General features: G+C 41.5%; 1 protein-coding gene across 4 annotated transcripts; it reads right to left on the reverse strand.

The window, feature by feature from the left end:
* Window positions 1-377: 377 nt before the first annotated feature.
* On the reverse strand, window positions 378-19,371 carry LHY (Homeodomain-like superfamily protein). 4 transcript variants are annotated; one of them, XM_077392217.1, is made up of 8 exons: window positions 19,146-19,371; window positions 19,040-19,062; window positions 18,768-18,914; window positions 18,498-18,609; window positions 18,185-18,246; window positions 2,546-2,743; window positions 1,048-2,466; window positions 378-961 (listed from the first exon to the last, which is right to left on the reverse strand). In XM_077392217.1, exons 3-8 carry the CDS (start codon window positions 18,798-18,800, stop codon window positions 545-547), a joined length of 2,241 nt encoding a protein of 746 aa, XP_077248332.1. In that variant the 5' UTR covers window positions 18,801-18,914; window positions 19,040-19,062; window positions 19,146-19,371; the 3' UTR covers window positions 378-544. The 4 variants fall into 4 exon arrangements, with proteins under 4 accessions (XP_077248332.1, XP_077248331.1, XP_077248333.1 ...); XM_077392216.1 differs by having other exon boundaries at window positions 18,768-18,935; XM_077392218.1 differs by lacking the exon at window positions 19,040-19,062 and having other exon boundaries at window positions 18,768-18,935.
* Between the last annotated feature and the right edge of the window lie 3,356 nt (window positions 19,372-22,727).

Consider the following 22,727-nt stretch of genomic DNA (forward strand, 5'->3'; position numbering starts at 1 on the left):
TGACAATTGTCTAAAAAGATGTAAAATAAAACGAGTAGTGCCATTATCAAATTATTCTAATGCAGATATCAGTCCCCTGAATATATGTTGAAGTTGGTAGCAAGAAATTCAAAAGTCAAACCATAATTCGATCTGGTTTATTTGTATTGATTCATAATACAATATTTTAATATTGGAACAAATGAACAGTTATTGTGATATTTTTTACAAAATTAGTTTTATGAAATTGAGAGGAGAAAGAAAATAATAAAAAAAATATCTAGTCTTCCATGAAATTTTATCGTTCGATTATATTTTCAGAGGCTTCTTGGAATTATTTTCCTATTTTTTGGTAGGTAAGCTGACTTAAAGCCAGAAGACACCAAGCACCTTCCAACTGAGATAAGAACTCCTTGGAATTATTATAACAAGAAAGCAAAAATAATATATGGTACAACAGTGCTTGGCAAGTTCCATGATTTTTGGGTCTAAAAAAAGAGGAGAAAATTTACACGCGACGAGCAAATCTTAAACTACTTGCAAACACATATCATCACATTGGAGCTTAGCCTTCGCCTTCGCCTTCTAATCGTATTCTCTTGGCAACATTTTCTTCACTTTTTCCGCCACCATGCACCACCCTACTCTCTTTGGCTTCCATTGAACACCTCTTGTAAGGTTTAAATCCGGCTCGACGAGCTTTCAGCTTGACATTTCCAAAAAGCCCATTCTTCATTACCTCTGTACTGTCATTTCTCAAGAATTCACCATTTATGATGCATGGAGGAAGATCAATAAAAGTTGCCAATGTCTTGTTGCCAAGTTCTAATTCCAATGTATCTTTTTCATCATTCTTGCTCGGCTTCTGCTTGCTTTCTTCAATATTGTCCTTTGGATGCACTTTGCTCCTCAAATTATGTGGGGGGGAAAAGCTCTGCGGTAATACATTTCTAGAAAACAATGCTTGAAAGGCCAGCCGTCCCTGACAAAGTTAAGAGAGTTTCATGACATTAGAATTGATGAATGTTGAGAAAAATAGAATGATATAATAATTTGTAAAACCGCAACCTCTTCGGAGACTTCCTTCCAAGAATCATTGACATTTCCGGTGCTCCGACAGCGACGAGAAATAAGTTCACCACTTAAATGGCTTAATTCGGCTTCCTTAGACTCTTCCTTGCACTCCGTGTGCTTCTCTAAGACAACGTCTGTTTCTACTTCACTACTTGAAGGTGTGTTGGAGCCACATGAAGAACGATCCAGTTGTTTTCCGGTCTGTCCCTTATTGGGATCATGGAACACAGTGCTTGATACTTGCTGGTCCTCACTGGCGGCTTTTGGTTCAGCACCAGGTGACCCCGCATCTCTGCTCCCATCCAAGTCAGAAGATGACAGTGATGATTTAGAAGCCTGATGTTGTGTTTTTAGAGCTGCAGAGAATTCTGGACCTAGTAGTTGTTGGCCTTCCCACTGAAAATTTTGGGTGTTATCTATCGTGTCTTTATTAACTTCTGGAGCTTGGGTAGTGTCTGTTGATGGAATTGCAGTCGTGGGTTGTGGTGTAAAGTTAAAGGGAGTGTGAATGGGAGGACAAAGGGGCAGAAGCCCATGAGATGACCACCACGCAGTTGCAGCTGCCACTGTAGTGGCAGCAATAGCTGCGAGACTGGGACCTGGAAAACTTGGTGTGGGAACTGTATGTCTCAATGGAAATCCACCTAAGAGGATGTCTGCCGAAGACTCATTTGTGTGGGTCCAGAATGAAGCTGCCAGGCTCCCTGCCGCATGGGCAGCCGGGTTCTGTAACAGTGTGGATAGAATGAGACTTGAAAAGTAGGATGGGTTATTGAGGAGAGATGTATAAGCATCTTGGTTGTTGTGGGGCATGGTAAAGGGAGAATGGAGAATTGGGAATGGTTGGTGATTAGACCTTGCCGAGTTGGGATGGTGTTCTGTAGATGAAGAGATGGTTGGGCTTCCATGAGCTCCTGATTGGATGGTGGATACCGGGATTGTCATATCAGAGGATGGAGTTTGCATGCATTTTGCAATGCTTCCCTCCACAACATGCACGGGAACATGCCTAGGGCAACTCTGAGTAGCTAGCCTCTCATTTGTTGACAATAGACCTAGTTTTTCTGCCTGCTTTAATTTATTCGCTCCATCTTCTGGAAAAAAATTTGCATGTGAAGTTAGGCAATGGTTTTGCCATTCCAATCCTTCACATTTGTCAAGTTTCTGATTCCCATTGGGCTCGATTGTAAATGAGGATTCATCTGTTGCAGCCTGGTCATTCTTTTCTTTCCCCGGCGGTGCAAATTCACTGAAGGTACTAGGGTTTGTGAGCGGCGTTGGTCTTGGAACAGAGGTTTTGCTTGCTGAGGTAGATACAGAGGGAACCTCTTGGAAAAGGTTAACGATTTCTGAACAATTAGCATCATCTGAAGTCTCTTTCGTTCCTTCGAATGTTTCGGTTCCAGCAGGTTTCTGCTTAAAATATGTTGGGAGGAGAAATAATTTGAAAAATGTTAAACTGAATAGGAGATGGAAGGAAATGGATATATACCTCAAGAGGTGGATCATTTTCCAACTCCAGTACTTGTTTACTGGGATATGAAGAAGAAAATGATGGAGAGATAGGACCACCTAAACCAGTCTTCCGAGGATATGGATTGCTTGGTTTCCTTTTAGGGCGTGGAGGAGGGATATCTATGTCATGAGCTTGTCCTAGTGGCACACCTTTGAGAAGAGCTTCTTTTTCCAACTGAAAGTACAGAAGAACATTTGTTAGCAGGGGAACTCTTTGTATGCATAATTTTGTATTATAAAAACCTAAAAAGCATTAAAAATACTACCATATTTTGAAAAGAAGAGCAGAGAAAGTCATATAATGCGCTTATGGAATGCAACTGGTTGAACCATAGTTACTGGAACCATGAACGTTTGTCACAGGTATGCTCTTATTTGCAAGGAAATGGGCTATGAACATAATAGACAACCATACTGTCAAGAAAGTAAATAATGATGGAAGAAAGAGACGAGAAGAGAAATGAAGAAAGAGAGATAGCAGCGAAGAACGACAAGAGATTGTAGCAAAGAAGGAACCCCAAATATATTAAATAAGTACTGAAGAAACAGCAAAGATTACAGATCCAATGTTCTCGAGAAATTCTCCAAAACCAGTCCCAAAAGGTACCAACCTGATATGCTTGAGATGAACCACAAATTTAACAACAAATCTGGACAAGATTGAAAGCATGAACAAGGTGCCAACCCTAAAAAGAGGCCTCGGCAAGAGCAAGGTTCATCCTTGTCTCCGGGAGCACCAAAAACGTTGGAGGTGGGAGCAGCCTACTCTCTCTCGCGTTCAAAGCAAAGGAAAACCCTAAAATGAGCATCAAGCCCCCACCCCTCATTTCCCATTATATATAGGGGAGAACGGAATTGGTGCCTACATATTAGGACAACCAAAATGAAAAAGAGAAAATTACACGAGAAACGAAACTAAAGGTGAACTTGCCCCATGGCTGATCCCTTAATAAAAAAGGGGGCATTACATAGGGAGATCGACAACAATAATTTTATACGGAAGTAGACTGCTTTCAACTACGCCTTGACTGCATGCATGGTCTTCCCAATAAGAGCCTGCATAGCCAAAATAAGACTGTTGTTAGGGTCCAAGATGGTCCCCTAAAAACCAGCTACCCTAGCACTAATGCCATCAACACTAATAAATTTGTTGCTGCCAACAAAATTGAGTTTGAACCAACCAAGCTAAGGTGATCCAAGACATCTTGAGGTCTGCAAGGATGAATATAAGACAAACGAGTGCTTTCTCAATCAGTAATTAAAGAGTTGACGGGTATATCCTTGAAAAGACTAGTTTTTGAGGCCCTCTATGGAGACCTCAATCATAATTGCATCTACGATGTTTCTATATCCTCAAAGAAAATTCATCAACATAACCAAAGATTATTATTTGGAGGATGAAGAAGGATGAGACTGTTATTCTAAAACATTACTTTATGATCCCTTTGGATCTTTGGCAATGAAAAACAAAGAAAAACATGAATTGAAACGAGGTTGGTTTGATGTACCTTGAGCAATGGTGGTCTCCTATGGTTGTGCAGTCCCGTGATTCTTTGATCCTTTCACGAACACGATGAAAGGCCAGAAACGTTCCTTTGATATTCTCCAAGTGCTTCGTGCAAATAAGAAAACCACACAAGGCCTTCTCTTTCCTCCACACACACAAAGCCGATGGATGGCTTCTCACTCTCAACGTGAATGTGTTAAAAGTGTAGAAAGAGGGACCTTCGGGCTGTATTTAGATTTCCTTTATGCAAAGTTTCCATCGTGCTTTGCTTCCATATTTAGCCACTATGCTTGGCAAGAATCCAAGCTTTCCAAAATCGTTAAGGCATGTTGCCTTTTCTTTTTTTGAAAATTGAATTTTATTATTCCAAAAAGCGTCAAATAAGGGACAAGATGTCCCCTAACAGGCTACAACAGTACCGCCCCTACATACAGTAGAATTAGCTTACGTATCTGTTATATGCTACCCATCCCCATTCCCCATTACATTACCCAATAGCCTAACTTGTATCGAATCCAAACAAAAAATGCCATATTTGTGGTCCCCACCAAGTCATGATACGTGCCCGCCATGCCACACAGACTTCTCCACCTTATTCCAGCTAGCGATTTTGATTTTCAAAAAACCCGCTTGAGGACCTAGAGCTATTGTGCGCCCCCTAACCGTGCACGATAGCCATCTTCACCACCCGATCTCCGGTGGCCTCCACCTCGCGGCGCCACCAAGCCCCGGTGGATCCCCATTCAATCCGGCAACAAAACTGTTTCTTCCACCATCCTCTCCATTGCAATATTTGGCAACCCACGACCTCCATGGCCACCACTTTCGGCAACCCCTGGGCCTCCACTACCTCCCATGGTCTTCACAGCCTTCACTACCTCACACAGCTTTGGACTGAGCAGGGCCTCCGGCCATATCCTGCCTCTACCCAACGGCCTTCCTCCGGCCTCCTCCGGCTAGATCCGGCCTCCCGACGGTGAAAGACCTCGAGTTTCTTCACAGCTAAAAGAGAGGTAGAGGAGAGGAATTGGTTTGTCCTACTTGAAGTGTTCTTCACAGCTTCCCCGGCCTCCCGGTGGCCAAAGCCCTCTCGATGGCCTCTCTGACCAGATCCGTCTCCTCTAGCCAGCTCCCGCCTCCCGACGGCCAAAACCCTTGATTTTCTTCACAAATCCAGCCTCCCCAGCCAGATCCGACCTCTATGTATCTCTTGAACTAGCCTTCTTACAGCCTCCCATCCTCCCTACGGTCTCCTCCGGCCAGATCTCCTTTGTGTCTGTGTTCAAAACTTGAAAACAGTCCTTGCCGCAGTCAAACAATTCAACGGGGAATCCACAGCTTGGCCATCCTAATGCTATTCTTGTAAAGGCAGACGCTACTGAATAAGAATCTGGACATGGTTTTAAATTTCAACCGAAATCCAAAATTTCGACCGAAATTTTAGATTTCGGTCAACCACGAAACCAAAATCGTAAATACCCGAAACGCTATTTTATTTTGATGAAATTTCAAAATTTCGGTCGGAATTTCAATTTTTTTTCCGAAATTGAAATTTAAGGAAAATCAACCAAAAATCTTGAACTTTTAACTTATTTAAATTTTTCCCAAAATTTCAGCCGAAATTACATAAATTTCAAATTTCGAGAATTTCGGCCAAAATTTGGGATAAGATAAAATATGCTATTTGTTACGAGAGAGTTTAGAGAGAAAAAATGAAATGAGTTAGGGTTTTCTACCCCTTACTCATATCTTTATATTAAAGCAAAGGATGTACAAAGTCCTAAATGCCCTTAGGCAAGTTACATATTCCAACACTCCCCCTAAAGCTGGAATGTAGATATCATACATTCCCAGCTTGTTACATATATCACTCAATTTGGATTTCTTCAAGGACTTTGCAAACATATCAGCTAATTGGTCCCCTGACCGAGTAAACACAGTACAGATTTCTCCTTTCTGGAATCTTTGGCGGATAAAATGGCAATCCACTTCAATGTGTTTGGCACGCTCATGGAAAACTGGATTGTTAGCAATGTATATGGCAGCTTTGTTATCACAGTAAAGCTGCGAAGGTGAGGATGAAATGAACCCAATCTCAGAAAGAAGTGAGCGTAGCCAAATAAGTTCGGTGCTCGTCTGTGCCATTGCCATGTATTCAGCCTCTGCACTTTACTTAGCTATAACATCCTGCTTCTTACTTTTCCACGAAACGAGATTACCCCCTACATACGTACAATACCCAGTGGTAGATCGTCTATCAGCTGGGGATCCAGCCCAATCTGCATCAGAGAATCCTTCAACTTTCAAATGACCATGCCTCTTGAACATCAATCCCTTACCTGGAGCCCCTTTCAAATACTTGAGAATCTGGACTACTGCAGCCCAATGAGAAGTACGTGGAGAGCTCATATACTGACTGGCGACTCCAACAGCATATGAAATGTCTGGTCGGGTAACTCTAAGATAGATAAGCTTACCAACCAGCCTTCGATATCTACGAAGATCCTCTAACTTCTCATTCTTCTATGACAAGTTTCACATTAGGATCCATAGGAGCAGAAGCTGGTTTAACTCCAAGATTACCTGTCTCTTTAAACAAGTCCAAGACATACTTTCTCTGTGATAGGAAAAGACCTTTAGAAGAACGAGCAACCTCTATCCCCAAGAAATACCTGAGCTGCCCCAAATCCTTAGTAGAAAACTCCTTTTGTAAGAATGTTTTTAAATGTTGTATACCTTGTGAATTGCTCCCTGTGATGATTATATCATCAACATACACTATCAACAGAATACACTCAGCTGAAGAGTGATGACTGAAAGCTGAGTGATCCACTGCACATTGTTTCATGCCAAAGTACATAACTGCCTCACTGAATCTCCCAAACCACGCACATGGAGATTGTTTGAGGCCATAAAGTGACTTGCGTAGGTGACAGACGTAGGAGGATGTCTCCTCCTGAGCAACAAACCCAGGTGGTTGCTCCATATATACCTCCTCAGTCAGATCGCCATGGAGGAAGGCATTCTTAACATCCAACTGATGAAGAGGCCAGCTATGATTAACAGCGAGAGAGAGGATGACACGAACAGATGGAATCTTGGCCACGGGGCTAAAGGTCTCAGTATAGTCAACACCAAAAGTCTGTGTATACCCTTTCGCGACTAATCGTACCTTTAAGCGCTCGACAGTACCATCAAGGAGATACTTGATAGAGAAAACCCAGCGATAACCAACAGGACGAGCACCAGGAGGTAGAGGAACTAGATCCCATGTGTCATTACTATGTAGAGCTCCCATTTCAAGGTTCATCGCATCACGCCAGCCAGGATGTTTAAGTGCCTCAGCCACAGATTACGGTAAAGACATAGAAGACAAAGAGGAAACAAAGCTGTGGAAGGAAGGGGTTAGCTTATCATAAGAAACGAAATTCAAAATAGGGTGTGCAGTAGAGCGGGAACGCGTACGAGACGCAATAGGAAAATCAGAAACAATTGGAGAACCAGAAACAATAGTTAATCGAGGAAGAGACGATACCTGAGTTTCTGGGAGAGGGATCACCGGCTCAGAGGATGATTGTGTGAGTGGAGGTAAGACAGACATATTGTTTGCCTGACATCGCTGATACTGCTTTGTAGTTTTTGGTGGGACTGGCTTCTCCAACGGTGCAGAAGAAGGTGAAGTGGTAGGGAGTGGCTGCACAGAAACAGGTGTCACGGTAGGGAGTGGCTGTACAGAAACAGGTGTCCACGGAACAGAAGGAGGTAGATCTGGTAAGGAAAAAGATACATCGGAATCAAAAGAGGATGAGGAAGGTTTCGCACCCTTATGAAAGAAAGCCTCAGACTCGAAGAACGTGACATCGGTTGAGATAAACCAGCGACGCAAACGAGGGCTATAGCAACGATAGCCTTTCTGCGTACGGAAGTATCCCAGAAAGACAACGCTCAGACCGGGGGTCAAGTTTGTCGTGCCCAGGTCCAATGTGATGGACAAAGCAAACACAGCCAAAGACACGAGACGTGAGAGGAAATGGTTCACCATTAGGCGTTAAAACCTCGAAGGACGACACACTCTTCAATACAGATGAAGGGAGACGATTAGCTAAGAAACACGCTGTGAGGAGGGCATCACTCCAATAGACCTTAGGAACACTCATCTGAAAGAGAAGGGTACGACCTACTTCAAGTAAATAGCGAAGCTTCCTCTCAGCGACGCCATTTTGTTGAAAGGTGTACGCACAGGAAAACTGATGAAGAATCCCATGATGGGAGAGATATGATTGAAAGCCATTTGTTTCAGAAAAATATTCTCTAGCATTATCTGTACGAAGACATTTAATATTTGAATTATATTGATTTCTAATCTCAGAATGAAATGTGCGAAAAACATCAAACACCTCAGAATGATTTTTCAATAAATATAACCAGGTCATGCGAGAGAAGTCATCAATAAACACAATAAAATAACAAAATCCAGAACTAGATGCAACCCTAGAGGGTCCCCATACATCAGAAACTCAAATGGACTAGACACCCTATTGACGACCCGGGAGGAAATGACACTCGATGGTGTTTCCCGAGTTCACATGACTCGCACTGAAAAGTAGAAAAATGGCCTGGAACAAGATGAGTCTACTGCAGCCGCTGAATGGAAGGATGCCCCAGACGACAATGCCACTGAAATGTATCCACAGAACTGCATAAGATAGGAGGCGGCCAGCAATCAAGACGATAGAGTCCATCTACCTCACGACCCGTTCCAATCGTCCTCCCAGTCGAGAGATCCTGAAACAAGCAATACGATGGGAAAAATGAGACAGCAATTAAGAGAATGAGTAATCTGACTAACGGAAAGTAAGCTAAAAGGTGATTTTGGAACACATAAAACAGAAGATAAGGTGAGTGTAGGATGAGGTGAGGTATGACCAACACCAGTGATGGGAGCAGTGGACCCATCAACAAGGGTGATAGATTGTGAGGAAGACGAAAAAGAACGAAATGACTAAAGCTGAGAGGAGTTACCGGTCATATGGTTTGGTGTGCCAGAGCTAATGATCCATGACCCTGAGCTAGAAAGAAGGATAGTAGGTAAACTACCTGGCTGGGCGAAACCTGCAGAGGGAGGACGAGAACTGAGGCGAAGTCGCTGGAACTCCTCATAATCAGCACGGGATAAGGTATATGTAGGATTTGCTGGGGCTAGAACAGACGTTGAGGGAGCGGAATCCAAAACAGAACCAGCGGTAGCTCCCATGTGCGCCGACCGTGGCGGATGAAGCTCGGGATGTAGTGTATAGCAATGGTCAACATAATGTCCCTCTCGCTGACAATGAGTGCAAAAGGAACGACCACGACCACCACTAGAACGACCACCACCACGGCTAGCACGGCCACGCCTAGAGGAGGACCCACCACGAGGCGGACGAGCACTGTCATCATAGGTCACGAGAGCTGAGCCATCAACATAAACAGATATCACTGGGTCACCGGGAGAGCACTGTTGAACTCGGGAGTATACCTCAGTAAAGGAAGGAATATCACCAGATCTGATAATCTGCTGACGAAGGTGCGTATACTCTGGACCCAAACTCTCAAGGTACTGCACAACACGGATCTGATCCCTCTGACGAGTAGCCTCCTTGAGATCTGTGGTAAGCGGCATGTAAACGTCAAGTTGTTGGCATAGACCAACAAATTGGCTATAATGGGTGGCAAGAGGTAGATCACCACGGCGGAAGCGCACCCACTCAGAATAGGTAGAGCAGATACAACTAATGTTTGCCATGCCAGAGTAAAGAAGAGTAACCTGATCCCAGATCTGTTTCGCAGTAGGAAGAAGCATTAATGGCCCAGAGACGTGAGGGGCCATACTCTGCCACATAAGAGTACAAACAAGAGCATCCTCCTGTTCCCATCGATCAAAGGTGGGATCATTCGTAGGAGGAGGATCACGGCGAATAATGTGGGCTTTGCCACGGGCAATAAGATACTTCTCGACGGCAGCTTTCCAAGTAATGTAGTTTGCCCATCCAACTTAACAGTAGTAATCTGGGGGAATGATCCATCCACACAGAGAGGTGACGACGAAGAAGATGCCAAAGGGGGTGTCTGACGAACAACAGGAGTCACTCCTGAGGAGGGATTCTCAATCACTTCCTCCATAACAACAAACCAGAAAGAAACAGACAACCCAAACACAGGCGAAGAAGAGTAGATAACTGAATAGGATAGCAAACTAGGCCAAGCCAAGAAAGCTAGACGCGGTTCCAAGGATGATGGTCATCGACGAAACGTGAAACGACCGAAGCCATGAGGCACAAAGAGGAGCCGCAAAGACAAACAAGAAATCAAGAAAATAGAAGATGAAGATCGAGCACATAGAAAGAGGGTGAAAGTGGTTTAGGGTTCACAGATAAATGAAATAAAGAGGGGGAAAATTTATTTCGGGTAAAAAAAAATATATATATATATATATATATATATATATATATATATATATATATATATAGGGTGAGGAGGGTGGGTAGGGAGGGGGGGTTGGCCGCGGGCAGGGGGGGCGCCGCGCAGCTGGGGCGTCTAGGGGGGCAACCAGAGAAGAAGAAGATGAAGAAGAAGAAAAAGAAAAAGAAAAGGCAAAGGTTTTGGGTTTTGGGTGTTGGGTTAAAGTTAGGGTTTTGGGTTTCAAAAGAGAAGAAAGGGAGAAGGAGATGGAGAATAATGGAAGAAGGGTTTAGAGTTAGGGTCATGGTTTCAAATTTCGGTTTCGGTGGAAAACGAAACGAAATTCACAGTGAGTCGGAAAAGTACCAAACTTCGCCGAAACGTTTCGGAAATTTCGGCCGAAACGGTACGGAAATTTCGGTGAAACGTTTCGAAAATTTCAGAAAATTTTTACAAGATTTCGTCCGAAATTTCGTACCGAAACCAAAACGTTTCGGTTTCGGTGATGACCAAAACCGAAACCAAAACCGAGATTTAAAACCTTGGTTAGGGTTAGGTGAGGGAGATGGAGAAGATGAAGGTTAGTGGAGAACCTTAGGGATCAGAAAACCCTAAGGCTCTGATACCATGTTACGAGAGAGTTTAGAGAGAAAAAATGAAATGAGTTAGGGTTCTCTCCCCCTTACTCATTTCTTTATATTAAAGCAAAGGATGTACAAAGTCCTAAATGCCCTTAGGCAAGTTACATATTCCAACATTATTTAATGATTTCATCAAATTTCGAAATTTCGGTTGAAATTTGGTTTCGGCGAGGACCGGAACACATTATGAAACCTAAATTTAAAACCATGGATCCGGTCACCTCCGGCCAGATCCGGCCTCCCAACGGCCAAAGCCCTCAGGTTTTTTCACAGATCCGGCCTCCCCAACCAAACTGAATGGGGTCTTTAGGGCCAAGGAAGAGGAAGTCGACGAACTCAAGAAGAAGACGGATGATCTGAAGATGGCCCCGGAGAGGGAGATTGCTAGAGCGAATCGCCGTGCTGAGATCGCGTAGAAGAGCAAGGAGGAGGCTTGTCAGGCCGCGGTGAAGGCTACCAAGGACAAGCTGTTTAACTTGGCCACTTATTCTTACAAACTGGGTTTTGAAGATTGTAAGAAGAAGGTAGCCAACAAGCAGCTGGACTTTCCCCATAGACAAAGTTGCCATCTCTGACAAGAAGAAAAGTTGACCGCGGCCTTGGAAGACACCACGGCGCCCGTCGACCCGACCTCTCAAAATGCGATCTCACAAAATGTCAATCTCCCTTTCAACGTTGCCAATTCACCTTTCTGGCAACCTATGTTTGATGCTGTGAATGCCGTGGGTTCGGGTTATAAGGCACCTACTTATCATGCTTTAAGGGGTTCTATTTTGAAGAATACAGTGGATGAGGTAAACAACTACTTTGAGGAGATTAAGATGTCATGGAGATACACTGGCTGTAGCATTATGGCAGATGGATGGACAGACACCAAACAACGTTCCCTAATCAACTTTTTGGTGTACTGCCCTAAAGGAGTCATATTCCTCAAATCCGTTGATGCATCTGGCATAGTGAAGAATGCCGATGAATTATACAATATCTTTGAAAAGATTGTCGGAGAGACTAGAAGTCGCGTTTGGTACATTCTTCTGAACTCCGTGCGCAGCTCATTGCTTAGATCTCATCTTGGAGCATCTGTGCAAACCGACTGTATTTCCTCACATAGCAACCACAATTGAGAGGGCTCGGACGATTACAAAGTTCATCTACAACCATGGAAGCCTCTTGAATTTGATGAGGAAGAAGTTCACAGGTGGGAAGGAGTTGTGCCGCCCTGCTGCAACCAGATTTGCTACAAATTTCATTAGCATACAAAGTCTGGTGTTGAATCGGAAAGCACTTCAGCAGATGTTTGTGTCTGATGAGTATAGTACTAGTAGGTTTGTCCAACACCCACTGAGTGAAGGGGTAGTTAGTACTGTGTTGGATAAATCTTTTTGGGACCAATGCAAGTACATTCTAAATATCAACGAGCCTTTAGTGAGAGTGCTGCGTCTGGTAGATTGGCAGGACAAACCGACGATGGGTTACCTATATGAGGCCATGGATAAGGCCAAAGAGAACATCAATGAGAGGTTGAAGAGAAAATCAGATTACATGCCCATCTGGAGGATCATCGACCAAAGATGGGATAGGTAACTCCACAGTCCCCTCCATGCAGCAGGATATTTTCTTAACCTTGCTCTCTTTTTCACTCATACCTTCTCTAAGCACAGTGAAGTAACCAGAGGCTTGTTGGCATGCATCACTCGACTGGTACCTAATGAAGCTACACAAGACCTCATCACCAATCAGATTGAGGATTATCGAGAGGCTAAGGATATGTTTGGAATGAAGCTTGCAATCCGCAACCGAACGAAGTTGGGACCAGGTATATTTGAGTTGTTTGTTTAATTAAGTATAATTCATTTTAACTTTCAGTTTCTCAACAAATAATGCTTTACTGTTTGTTACTTTACAGTTGTATAGTGGAATCAATTCGGAGGTGACGTGGAAGAATTACAGACCTTTGCGATCAGAATCCTCAGTCAGACCTGCAATGCGACTAGGTGTGAAAGGAATTGGAGCACCTTCGAACACATTCACTCTGCAAAGAGAAATAGGTTGGAGCACTAGAGATTAGATGACTTGGTGTTTGTCCATTACAATATTAAGTTTCGAGAAAGGTATACAACGTAATATAATGTTTTCAACTCTCACCTCATCACTTTAAGCTTTTAAGTTTAACCTTTGACATTAAACTTAATGTTTTCCTTTTCAGGGACTTGTTGAGAAAATCATCTACCACTAGTGACCCTTTGAGCATAGACCATCTGGATGTCATGATGGATTGGGTTGCAGAAGAAGATGTCATATTCACGCCGGAAGACATTGGGTGGGAAAATTTTGAAGCACCTACTGCTGTGGTTGGGGCCGGGGACGACGACGACGACTTTCTCATGCCTCTTGAAGAAGATGTCCCTACTGGTGGTCCAAGTGGTGATGACGGCGACGACGACGACGAAGAAGACATTGAGTATGATCATTCGGGTTGTGATGACTGAGAGTTGTTGCTACTAGCTATTGTCTATGTTTCACTTTCATGTATCTTTTTTTTTTATGTTTTCTATGTATCAGACTATCAGTTGGACTTGTGCAAGACTTTATGTGTTTAAGTAATGAATATGCCTTTTGGGACACATATTTTGGACTATTTATTAGTTTTTCATCTTTTTCTATTGATTTTTTTATTTTTTTGGATTTTTCTCATATTTTTTAATATATTTTTTGTGTGAACGAAAAGTTTCGACCGAAATGCACCGAAATGACCGAAATCCCACCGAAATTTCGTTTCGATGGCCAAAACGAAATGGCGACCGAAACAGAATTTACAACTAAGCCTGCAAGCATAAGACAACTAACTTCTTGGAGGTTCTGAAATTTTTTTACTGCTATAATATTCCATGCAATAAGTTCTAACGTCACTGATACACCTTCGTGCAACCTCCCTTGTGATCTCTCCCAATGCCAGGTTTAGAGTAAAATCTTTGTTTAGAAAATCCTCAATTCTTCTTTTCACATTGCTACTTTTCTATTATTTCTGAATCTACTCATTAGTTTTAGCTTTATTGAATAAAGCATAAGCTTCTTCTAGTCATCTCCCTTCCATATAAATCTCAATACTTTTCGCAATTTGCACAGGTTTGGATCAAATCTCTTCATTCTCCAATAGACATATGGGCATTGATGGTCTCATCACTCGATCCAAGCAATAAATAGTCGTTCGAAAATGAATAGAATGAGAACAGATCAAAATTAGAGGAATCTGCAATATCACATATTCTTAAGACTCTAAGTTTGTGAGAAGGCCTAAGAGCTGCACGAGCAAAAACTAGAAATTTCCAAAAATTTGGATTGGTTCTTCGAGAATGTATTAGCCCCGTTTGAATAGGTAGTAAGCTACATAATCATATTTAAATCTTCCCGACCGATGAGGACTTAAAAAATAGGGGCACTAAACAAAAGGAATATGTCTTGGGGGAGTGTACCTGATCTTAGAAAGTCCTCCCTTCGAGGATAGAGCCGTTCATCTAAGCTACAGATCCCAAGAGCTCTTCTCAATTTGAGAGCTCCTCCATCCGACGATTCAAGTTACTCCTCCGCCATAATGTCATTACCTTTCCACTTCAGCAAGCTATTCCCCCAACTTGGAATTGGGTAACAGATAAAGGATCAAGATCACCTGCTCGGATAGTCCTAAAACAGATGCGCTGAACAGACTGCACTACACCTCACGCGCAGAGTCACTTAGACCCGGACTAAGTGTTAGCGAAACTGAGAATCTCGCAGAAGGAGCTGGTTAGCTAGACCAAATGCTCCCATCAATTTGGAGGGACTGGAATATGCGTTGCCTTGTCCCACAGGTGGTAGGTTGAGAATGCGTTGCCTTGTCCCACAGGTGGTAGGTTGAGAATGGTTCTTGGAAAAAGGACCCACTGTGCTCAGGAGTCAGGACCACCTTCTTCCGACACAGTCTGAAGGAACTAGTAATCCAATGGTTTTTAGACAATGGAGTGAGGCCCATCGCTTGCTGGCGCCTCTAAACATCAGCATTGCAGAATGGCCAACCATCACTCCTTACCTGCCTTGCCATATGTTCCTAGATTTGAAAATTCAAACTTGACATGTCCCATGCAGATTCCATAGATGCAAGGCCTTCCGGGGTGACAAAACGTTGCCACCCATCTTGCTAGGCATGCCATCTATCCCCTTGGAAGTATAGATATCGACAAGGGAGGCAAATAATGAGAAGGTGGCTAAGATCCTTGGGCACTTTCTTTAGCATCTTCACCCCTTAACTCGCAATTTCAGCCCTAGAATCCGGGCTATTGACTTTTTGAATTTTGGATCTCCTGCAAACTAGATCACGGTGTATCTTGATCTTCCCAACTCTCTTGTCCAGCAAGGGATGTTGATCATCTTCATCTCTCCTTTCTGTTTGGTTCAGCCAATGTCACAGACAGCAATCTACCGTCAAGGTCATCCAGCTCTTTGAACTTCACTTCCACCATGAACCTCATATCGTCCACTACCCAGCATATGTATTTGCAAATAGGAAAGCCATCGGTCAGCGATACTTTCATCCTAGAAAACTGTAGGTCCTCGGCGCCATCGATTTGGAATTGACCTCCAAAACTTTGCCTGCGCAATAACCGACTTTCCTGAAGGTTTCCGATCCCTACACATGAAGGGGTATCTTGTAGAATCGAACCCATACTTGCCTGGAGAGGGTGTGCATGTATAGCGTCGTGTGTTAGATGGATTCCCCCCACCCTCCCCAATCCCAGAATGCCGAATCTGCATCGATACGGGAGTCGGCCATGGATTCACATGGGACACATCCGGATTCTTATCATAGCCGTGTTCCGCACAAATCCTATTTTTTCGGGCGAATCCGACTGATCATTTTTTAATGGTGGAAATTTCATTCATGAGAAAAGACCGAGATGGTCGAATACAAACACGACAACAGAAAGTAAGCAATATACAAGAAAATTGATAAAAAACTGAAGAGCACTCAAGGCAGCAAAAAATCAAACATCTGAAGGGACACCAGATGGACCCTCCCCTTGCTAGCTTATCTGCCTCTGCATTAGCAGATCTCCTAATGTGACCGTAGGCTATCAATGAGCCATCTACAATATCTTTGATCTCCTCAAATAGGTCAGCAAATCTCCATGGGAATGCATGTAACCCACTCAACCAGCGGATTACATTTTGAGAGTCCCCCTTAGTTAAGCCAGCTACACCAATGGGGCCTGCAAAGGCCCACTTAACTACACCCCTTTCATCTCTAAGTACACCCCTGTCCCAGTCGGACCCGGATTTCCCAGACTAGACCCGTCAAAATTGAGTTTCAAAAACCCAGGGGTCGGCGGCTTCCACTTATGAACAATCACAGGACTTCGCTCTGAACTAGAGCACACCTCCCTCCACTTGTTCCACAAGTCAAAGGCGGAGAGAAACTTGAAACTTGGAAGAGACTTTACCCAAAATATAATAAGTGCTATCACCTTATTTAGCAAATAAGGAGAGCTCTTAGCGTATCCTTTAAATATCCTGGCATTCCTCTGTTCCCATAGCACTCAAACAACTGCAAGAAAGACTTTTTTTCACAAGATTGTCCCTATTAAAATAGCCCAAACAACTTTGAATCTGATACATCGCTGTCTCTATTAAAATGTGAATCGTGTATATTTTCCCTTTAAATGTGTTTCATTCTTAACCCTTTTTTAATAAAAGCACAACCCGTCCTCTCTTAACAAAACCCTAGAGCCTCGACCCTCCACCCTCTAACATTGACCCCCTCCCCCTTCTTCTTCGACACTCTTAGTAAAAATCCTAGCGCCCCGACCCTTGACCCTCAAATTGTGTGTGTGTGTGTGTGTGTGTATCCTTAAATTTAAATTTTTTATTTTATTCAATAAAAATTATCGACTCCACGATTCCTACTTTTTGAGGTTTGCTGAATCCGACACCTCAAATACGTGTTGGATCTCGACACACAAATCCGAAGCCATGCAACACAAATAGTGTCCATTTCAAAAGTTATCCTAAGAACAGCTTATTCTCATGCTTATGCATCTCCTAGAATCAATCGGCTTCCCTTTTTGAGGAGAAAATTAGCAAGACAAACAATTGACTTGGAGCATTCCCTTTATTAGGCTAAAGAGAAACAATCGCCTTGGAGTTTTGGATCTATGGACAAATCTTCACTGGGATAGGAGGGGTTTCTGGATAGTTGGTTGGGGTAACCAGCCTCTTCTCCTTTGACAACTTCGCAATCACATATTTCTCTTGCGGGAAACATCTCCAACAAAATCTCCTCCACTTGAAATTTACATAGGAGCAACCACTACAGGTCCAGTGAATGTGGTCTGAGTCCATGCCTCGATCGCTGGCCACGCATCTCTTCTTCCTGTTTTCTTTAACCTCTCAACCTTCCTTCACTTCTTCTTCTGCCTGAGACTTGACATTCATTTGTGGACAACAGTGGGCATAGAATTTCCGGAAGCAGAAGTTAATGAATCCGCAGTCACTGCACTTCCAATCTCCCCTTCACCAAGCTTGCGTGCTTTAATACTTCTTGGTTTCCTTCTCTTTCAAACTTTCTTTCATTGTCTTTCGCATTAGGAGCCCCACAAAATAAGAATCTCACCAATTGATTTTAACACTCCAGCATGGAATTAAGTTTCTTGTGTAATTAAAAAAAGCTGAAATCAACTCAAAAGATTTCTAATAAAACAACAAAAAAGAAAAAAACATCTCTGGATTTATTCCACTTCATAATATTTCGATTCTTTTATTTGCATATGCAAGCAACAAATATGAGGTTAAAATACAATTTATACTTCCTGTGAAGCAACATAGTACATATAACAAAAAAAAAAGAAAAAATAGATCTGAATGGTAAATCAAAAACCTTCAACAAAAGCAGTTTCACGTATCAATTTTGTTTAGAGGAATCTATGTCGACAATCAACGATCAGAGTTTTGAGTTATAACTACCATATAAGCAAATAGAGAGAAGGTACCAAAAGACCTTTGAAAAGAACTTCTGTGCATGACTTCTAATCTGCACCGCTGTCTTCGTTCCGATATGCTCTGTGCACCAAAAACCAAAGAGAGAAAAAACAAATCCTCATGCAAGAAAGGGAGTATAAATTCATAAAATCCAATTCATTCATGACGTGAAAGATCCAAAGAATCTAAATTCATCACTCAAATCTGAAAGACAGGATCCCTATGATAACTTCTAAAATAAATGCTACAGACCTTTTGGATCAGATTACAACCCAACTAAATATATTGACTCAACATAAAAATAGAAACAGAGATTGCAGCCAAAATCTAACCTTCTATACACTGCCAAGCTCGCCCATACAGTTTCAAAGCTTCTAGAAACCTGTTATGCTCCTCCTCTGTCCATCTTTCTCTTTGCTTCGTGATCGTATAAGGCTTCCTCGCCTGTCAAAAACATCTCAGTCGTCTAAAAGAAAAAAATTACTTCTACACTTTCCAATTCTTACTAAAAGAGAAGTAAAAGAATAAATACATAACAAATTCAAGTTTACTAAAAGAGGACTAAAAAGAAAAAGACATAACAAATTCAAGTCAGCAACGACCTTTACAATCAAATCTTCTCCACAATAATTCATCTCCACTGTCAAAATTCAAAATCAGAAATTAACGATGCTTCAAATCTTCTCTGATAGGCAATCGATCGACCCTTCTTCTTCCATCTCCCTGACCGATGCAAGAATCTGATCTCGCTACAAAGAACAAAACATTCACTGCAAACAAAAAAAAAACAACAAAAATCCAAAACACAGGTTCCTTCTCCATATCTAATAACAAGAAATCCACTAAAAAAAATCCTTTTTTTCAGAATCCTCACCAAAACGAGCCGAACGCCAATACCTTAGAATGTAAAAGAAACTTAATCAGTAATACACGAGCAATCTACAGAACTACTAATCCTTTTCAAGATCTCAAAAACTTACCTCCGAAAATCGCCATGGAAAATCGAACCAGATGATCTTCGTCCTTGTTTTAGATCGAAAATCTATGTTCATGGATCGAATACATCTGATCTTTCAGTAATTGCGGTTAGGGTTTATTGTGCCCTAATTTTCGACTCAGAGCTGAAAAAGGAATGAAAGTTGGGAGAAGGTTCTCGTTCCGATGACCTAAAAGCAGAGAGAGGAGGAGCAATCTCAGCCACGAGAATTTGGGCTGGATTTTATTTGTTCTGAAAATGGTGCTTTTTTTATTATTATTATTGAGGCTGGCAGAAAAGGGACGCGGAGGGATCATAGGATTATGACAAGTGGCGGATTTTTAGTGGCTGAGTTCTCACCTTGCGCTTTTTGAAAGAGGAGGGAGAGAGAGGGGACTTTTATGAGCCACAAAGATAGGGAAAGAGATTGGGGCCGTAGAATAGAGTTTGGAACGCGTAAAAGTGTCTCTCGGCCGACTGTTTGTGGGGCCCACAGGTGGATGTGGCCACGTCACCTAGAGAGACACCGTCTCGCCCAACTTATAGAGGGTACGGTTCCTTTGCGCTTTTGATGCAGACGTGTGGGTCGATAGCAACGTGGCCAGTGATGATTGGATAAGAGCTACTAAAGTAACCGGATTTTTGAGAGTCTGCCGTTACCGCAGCATAATAAGGTTATCTGAACTTATTAATGGTTGATGGGATTTGCTAGGGACTTTTGCATAAAGGCATTTCACGGATGGCTGTTGCAATCAAGGTTTCAAATTTCGGTTTCAGAATGCGATTCGGTCGAAATCGTGTAACGTTTCGGGTATTTCGGATTTCGGTCGAAATTTAAAACCATGGTTACTTCACATATGCTCACTTTTCCGCAGATTTTGTCTTATTCATTTAATTCATTTTGGCGCGAAATGCCTTTCTGCGAAAGTCGCTAGGATGACCCTGTTCGCTATGTGGGTTAATATTTATTTATTTTGAAGAATATTTTTGTCTATTTATTCATATAGTTAAGATATTTAGCAAACATTGAAAGGAATGGTAAAAAAAAAGGTGTAGACTGTGTATGGATAATTTGAATTTCAAAGGAATTTCTCTTTGATTTTGTATGTATGGAGTACTGAGTATTGAGAATACAATAGAGAGAAAGGAAAGAAATTAGTAGTTATTTTAATTAAGTGGAAATATTTATCAGCATGTGTAAAGGGGTGTTAAGTTATTTTGAGTTACTGGGTGACTTCTAAAAAAAAATTTAACTATGAAGATTGTTTTAATGGAAATGCCTTAAAAGACATGAGGTTAATAACAAAATAGATATTTAAGAATTATAAGAAAAGTGATTGTGAATAGAATTTGTAAAAAAATAAATGATTTAAGAGAGTATTAAATTATATAAAGTACAAAAAATCATGTCCAACACTATTTGGGTCATCTCATAGTTGCTGCTAGATTAACCATGCTATAGTCTTGGTTAGAACTCAATGTTAGATTATCCTTGCCAATCTTTAAGGGTCATACAAGAGAAACTAAACCATAAATATTTTGTAGGCATTGATCTTATAGATGGAGTGTCTATATGTCATGGGACCAATACCATGACAACTGGTTTCAATTTTTTAGAGTAAGCCTTATGTAAGTTGTATTGCAAAAATTGAAAACGGGAAATGATAAATGCGCCCCTTTTCATCACTTGGGACACCCAGCGGCAGCAGTGTATCAATGACTGCAGAGGGGCTGATGTACTTCACGTCAGAAGTATTCAACGGCTTTGATTGCCACGTACACTTCAGTTGGGTGTCCCATGTGATGAAAAGGGGCGCATTTATCATTTCCCTTTGAAATATTGGGCTTCATTAAATCTTAGTCATAATGATACACATCTTTACGCACCATGTTTGTGCCTAACACATACTATTTTTTTAATATTAATGCCAGCTTTTCTTTTGCACAACTAAACTCACAAGGCATGTTTTACTGCTATATATGAATACCAATAGGGACTTACCTAAAAAATTATGCACTTGAACTGGAACCATAGGTTTCAATTATGTCCCAATCAAGACTTCATAAGCTGAAAATATGGTCCATCTTACTCTCAAAAGAAGGAAAGCTCAAATTCCAAAATGGCCACCTAGTGATTTTGCCTTGCTTAGCTAATCTGCCATATATATTCTTGTTTTATCTTCACAAATAATTTATAGTTCTCTCATTTTCGATCGTTTCTTTGATCATCTGTGTCTGAACTGTTTTACTAGTTATTGAAGGAGAGGTTGTGCAGAGTATGCAACTATGCATCTTTTGATTATGATTTTATTTCTGGATTTTCTCTTATAAACAATATTTATATTAATTAAATAACATACCCGTAATCGTGACGGAGGAGGTGAGGACGACGATCACTACTTTCATTATTAACATGAAAACTTGCCTCTCTCGACACACACTACCTTGCTTTTGAGACAGGGAGAAAAACTTTTTACCCCTTAGCTAGTTGTGAGAGGATCGTTCTCGGCTTAATTAACCTCCGATGAAATTATTATTGTATCACTTAGTCCTTATTTGTTTTGGATTTTGATAAGCGATCCTCTGTCAAAAATTGATTATTAGACTCAGCTTAGGTCCTGTTCGTTTAAGATTATGGCAACCGATTGTGAGTGCCAAATCGATTATTGGACTCAAAATTACATTTAAATTTGAGTCCAATAATCGGTTTAGCACTCACAATAGGCTATCATAATCTTAAATAAACAGGCCTAGGCCTGTGTGTTTAAGATTATGACAACCGATTGTAAGTCCAAAACCAATAATTGGACAACCGATTGTAAGACCAACAATTGGTTTTGGACTTGCAATTGGTTATCATAATCTCAAACAAACATGGCCTTAATTTTGAGTCCAATAATCAGCTTTGGACTCACAATTGGTTATCAAAATCCAAGACAAAAGGGCATTAATTTTTCAATGCTCTAAACACCATTAATATATCAAGGGATTTTTCCACAAATAAAAAAATATTAATTAATTATTTACAGAGAAGCTTAGGTCCTGTTCGATTGAGATTATGACAACCGATTGAGAGCCCCAAACGGCCAAACCGACTAAAGGACTTAAAAAGTACGTTTAATTTTTAGTCCATTAATCGGTTTGGGGCTACAATCGGTTGTTATAATCTCAAACGAACAGGGCTTTAGTCTTATGCAATGTCTGTCGTGATCAAAATTTGATGATTATACGGATGAACCATTTTCACCATTCCAACAAGTGGAGAAGACATCCATTGCACCGCCGGCCACCGTTTGCTTGACAAGGGTATTGCTTGCACTTTGTAAGGGCTTTTCATTTAATACAAAGTAAATGAATCCAAGAATAAAAGCAAAATAAAAAAAGCGAAAAACAAAAAAGAATAGAATCTTGGATTTTTGAGTTTTCGAAACGTAAATGTGACATGATCTTGTTTTCCATATGAGATTTTAGATGAAGGGGAAGCCTAAAAATAATCCGTCTTTCCACTTTAGTTATCTAAAGCATATTTATATAGATTTTGGCTTAAGATAATATAAAGGAGATAATATTTAAGGATACATGTAGC

This window comes from Tasmannia lanceolata, unplaced genomic scaffold (assembly GCF_043159265.1).
Source record: "Tasmannia lanceolata isolate RefF3 unplaced genomic scaffold, GAP_Taslan_0.1 ptg000012l, whole genome shotgun sequence".
Taxonomy (NCBI): Eukaryota; Viridiplantae; Streptophyta; class Magnoliopsida; order Canellales; family Winteraceae; genus Tasmannia; species Tasmannia lanceolata.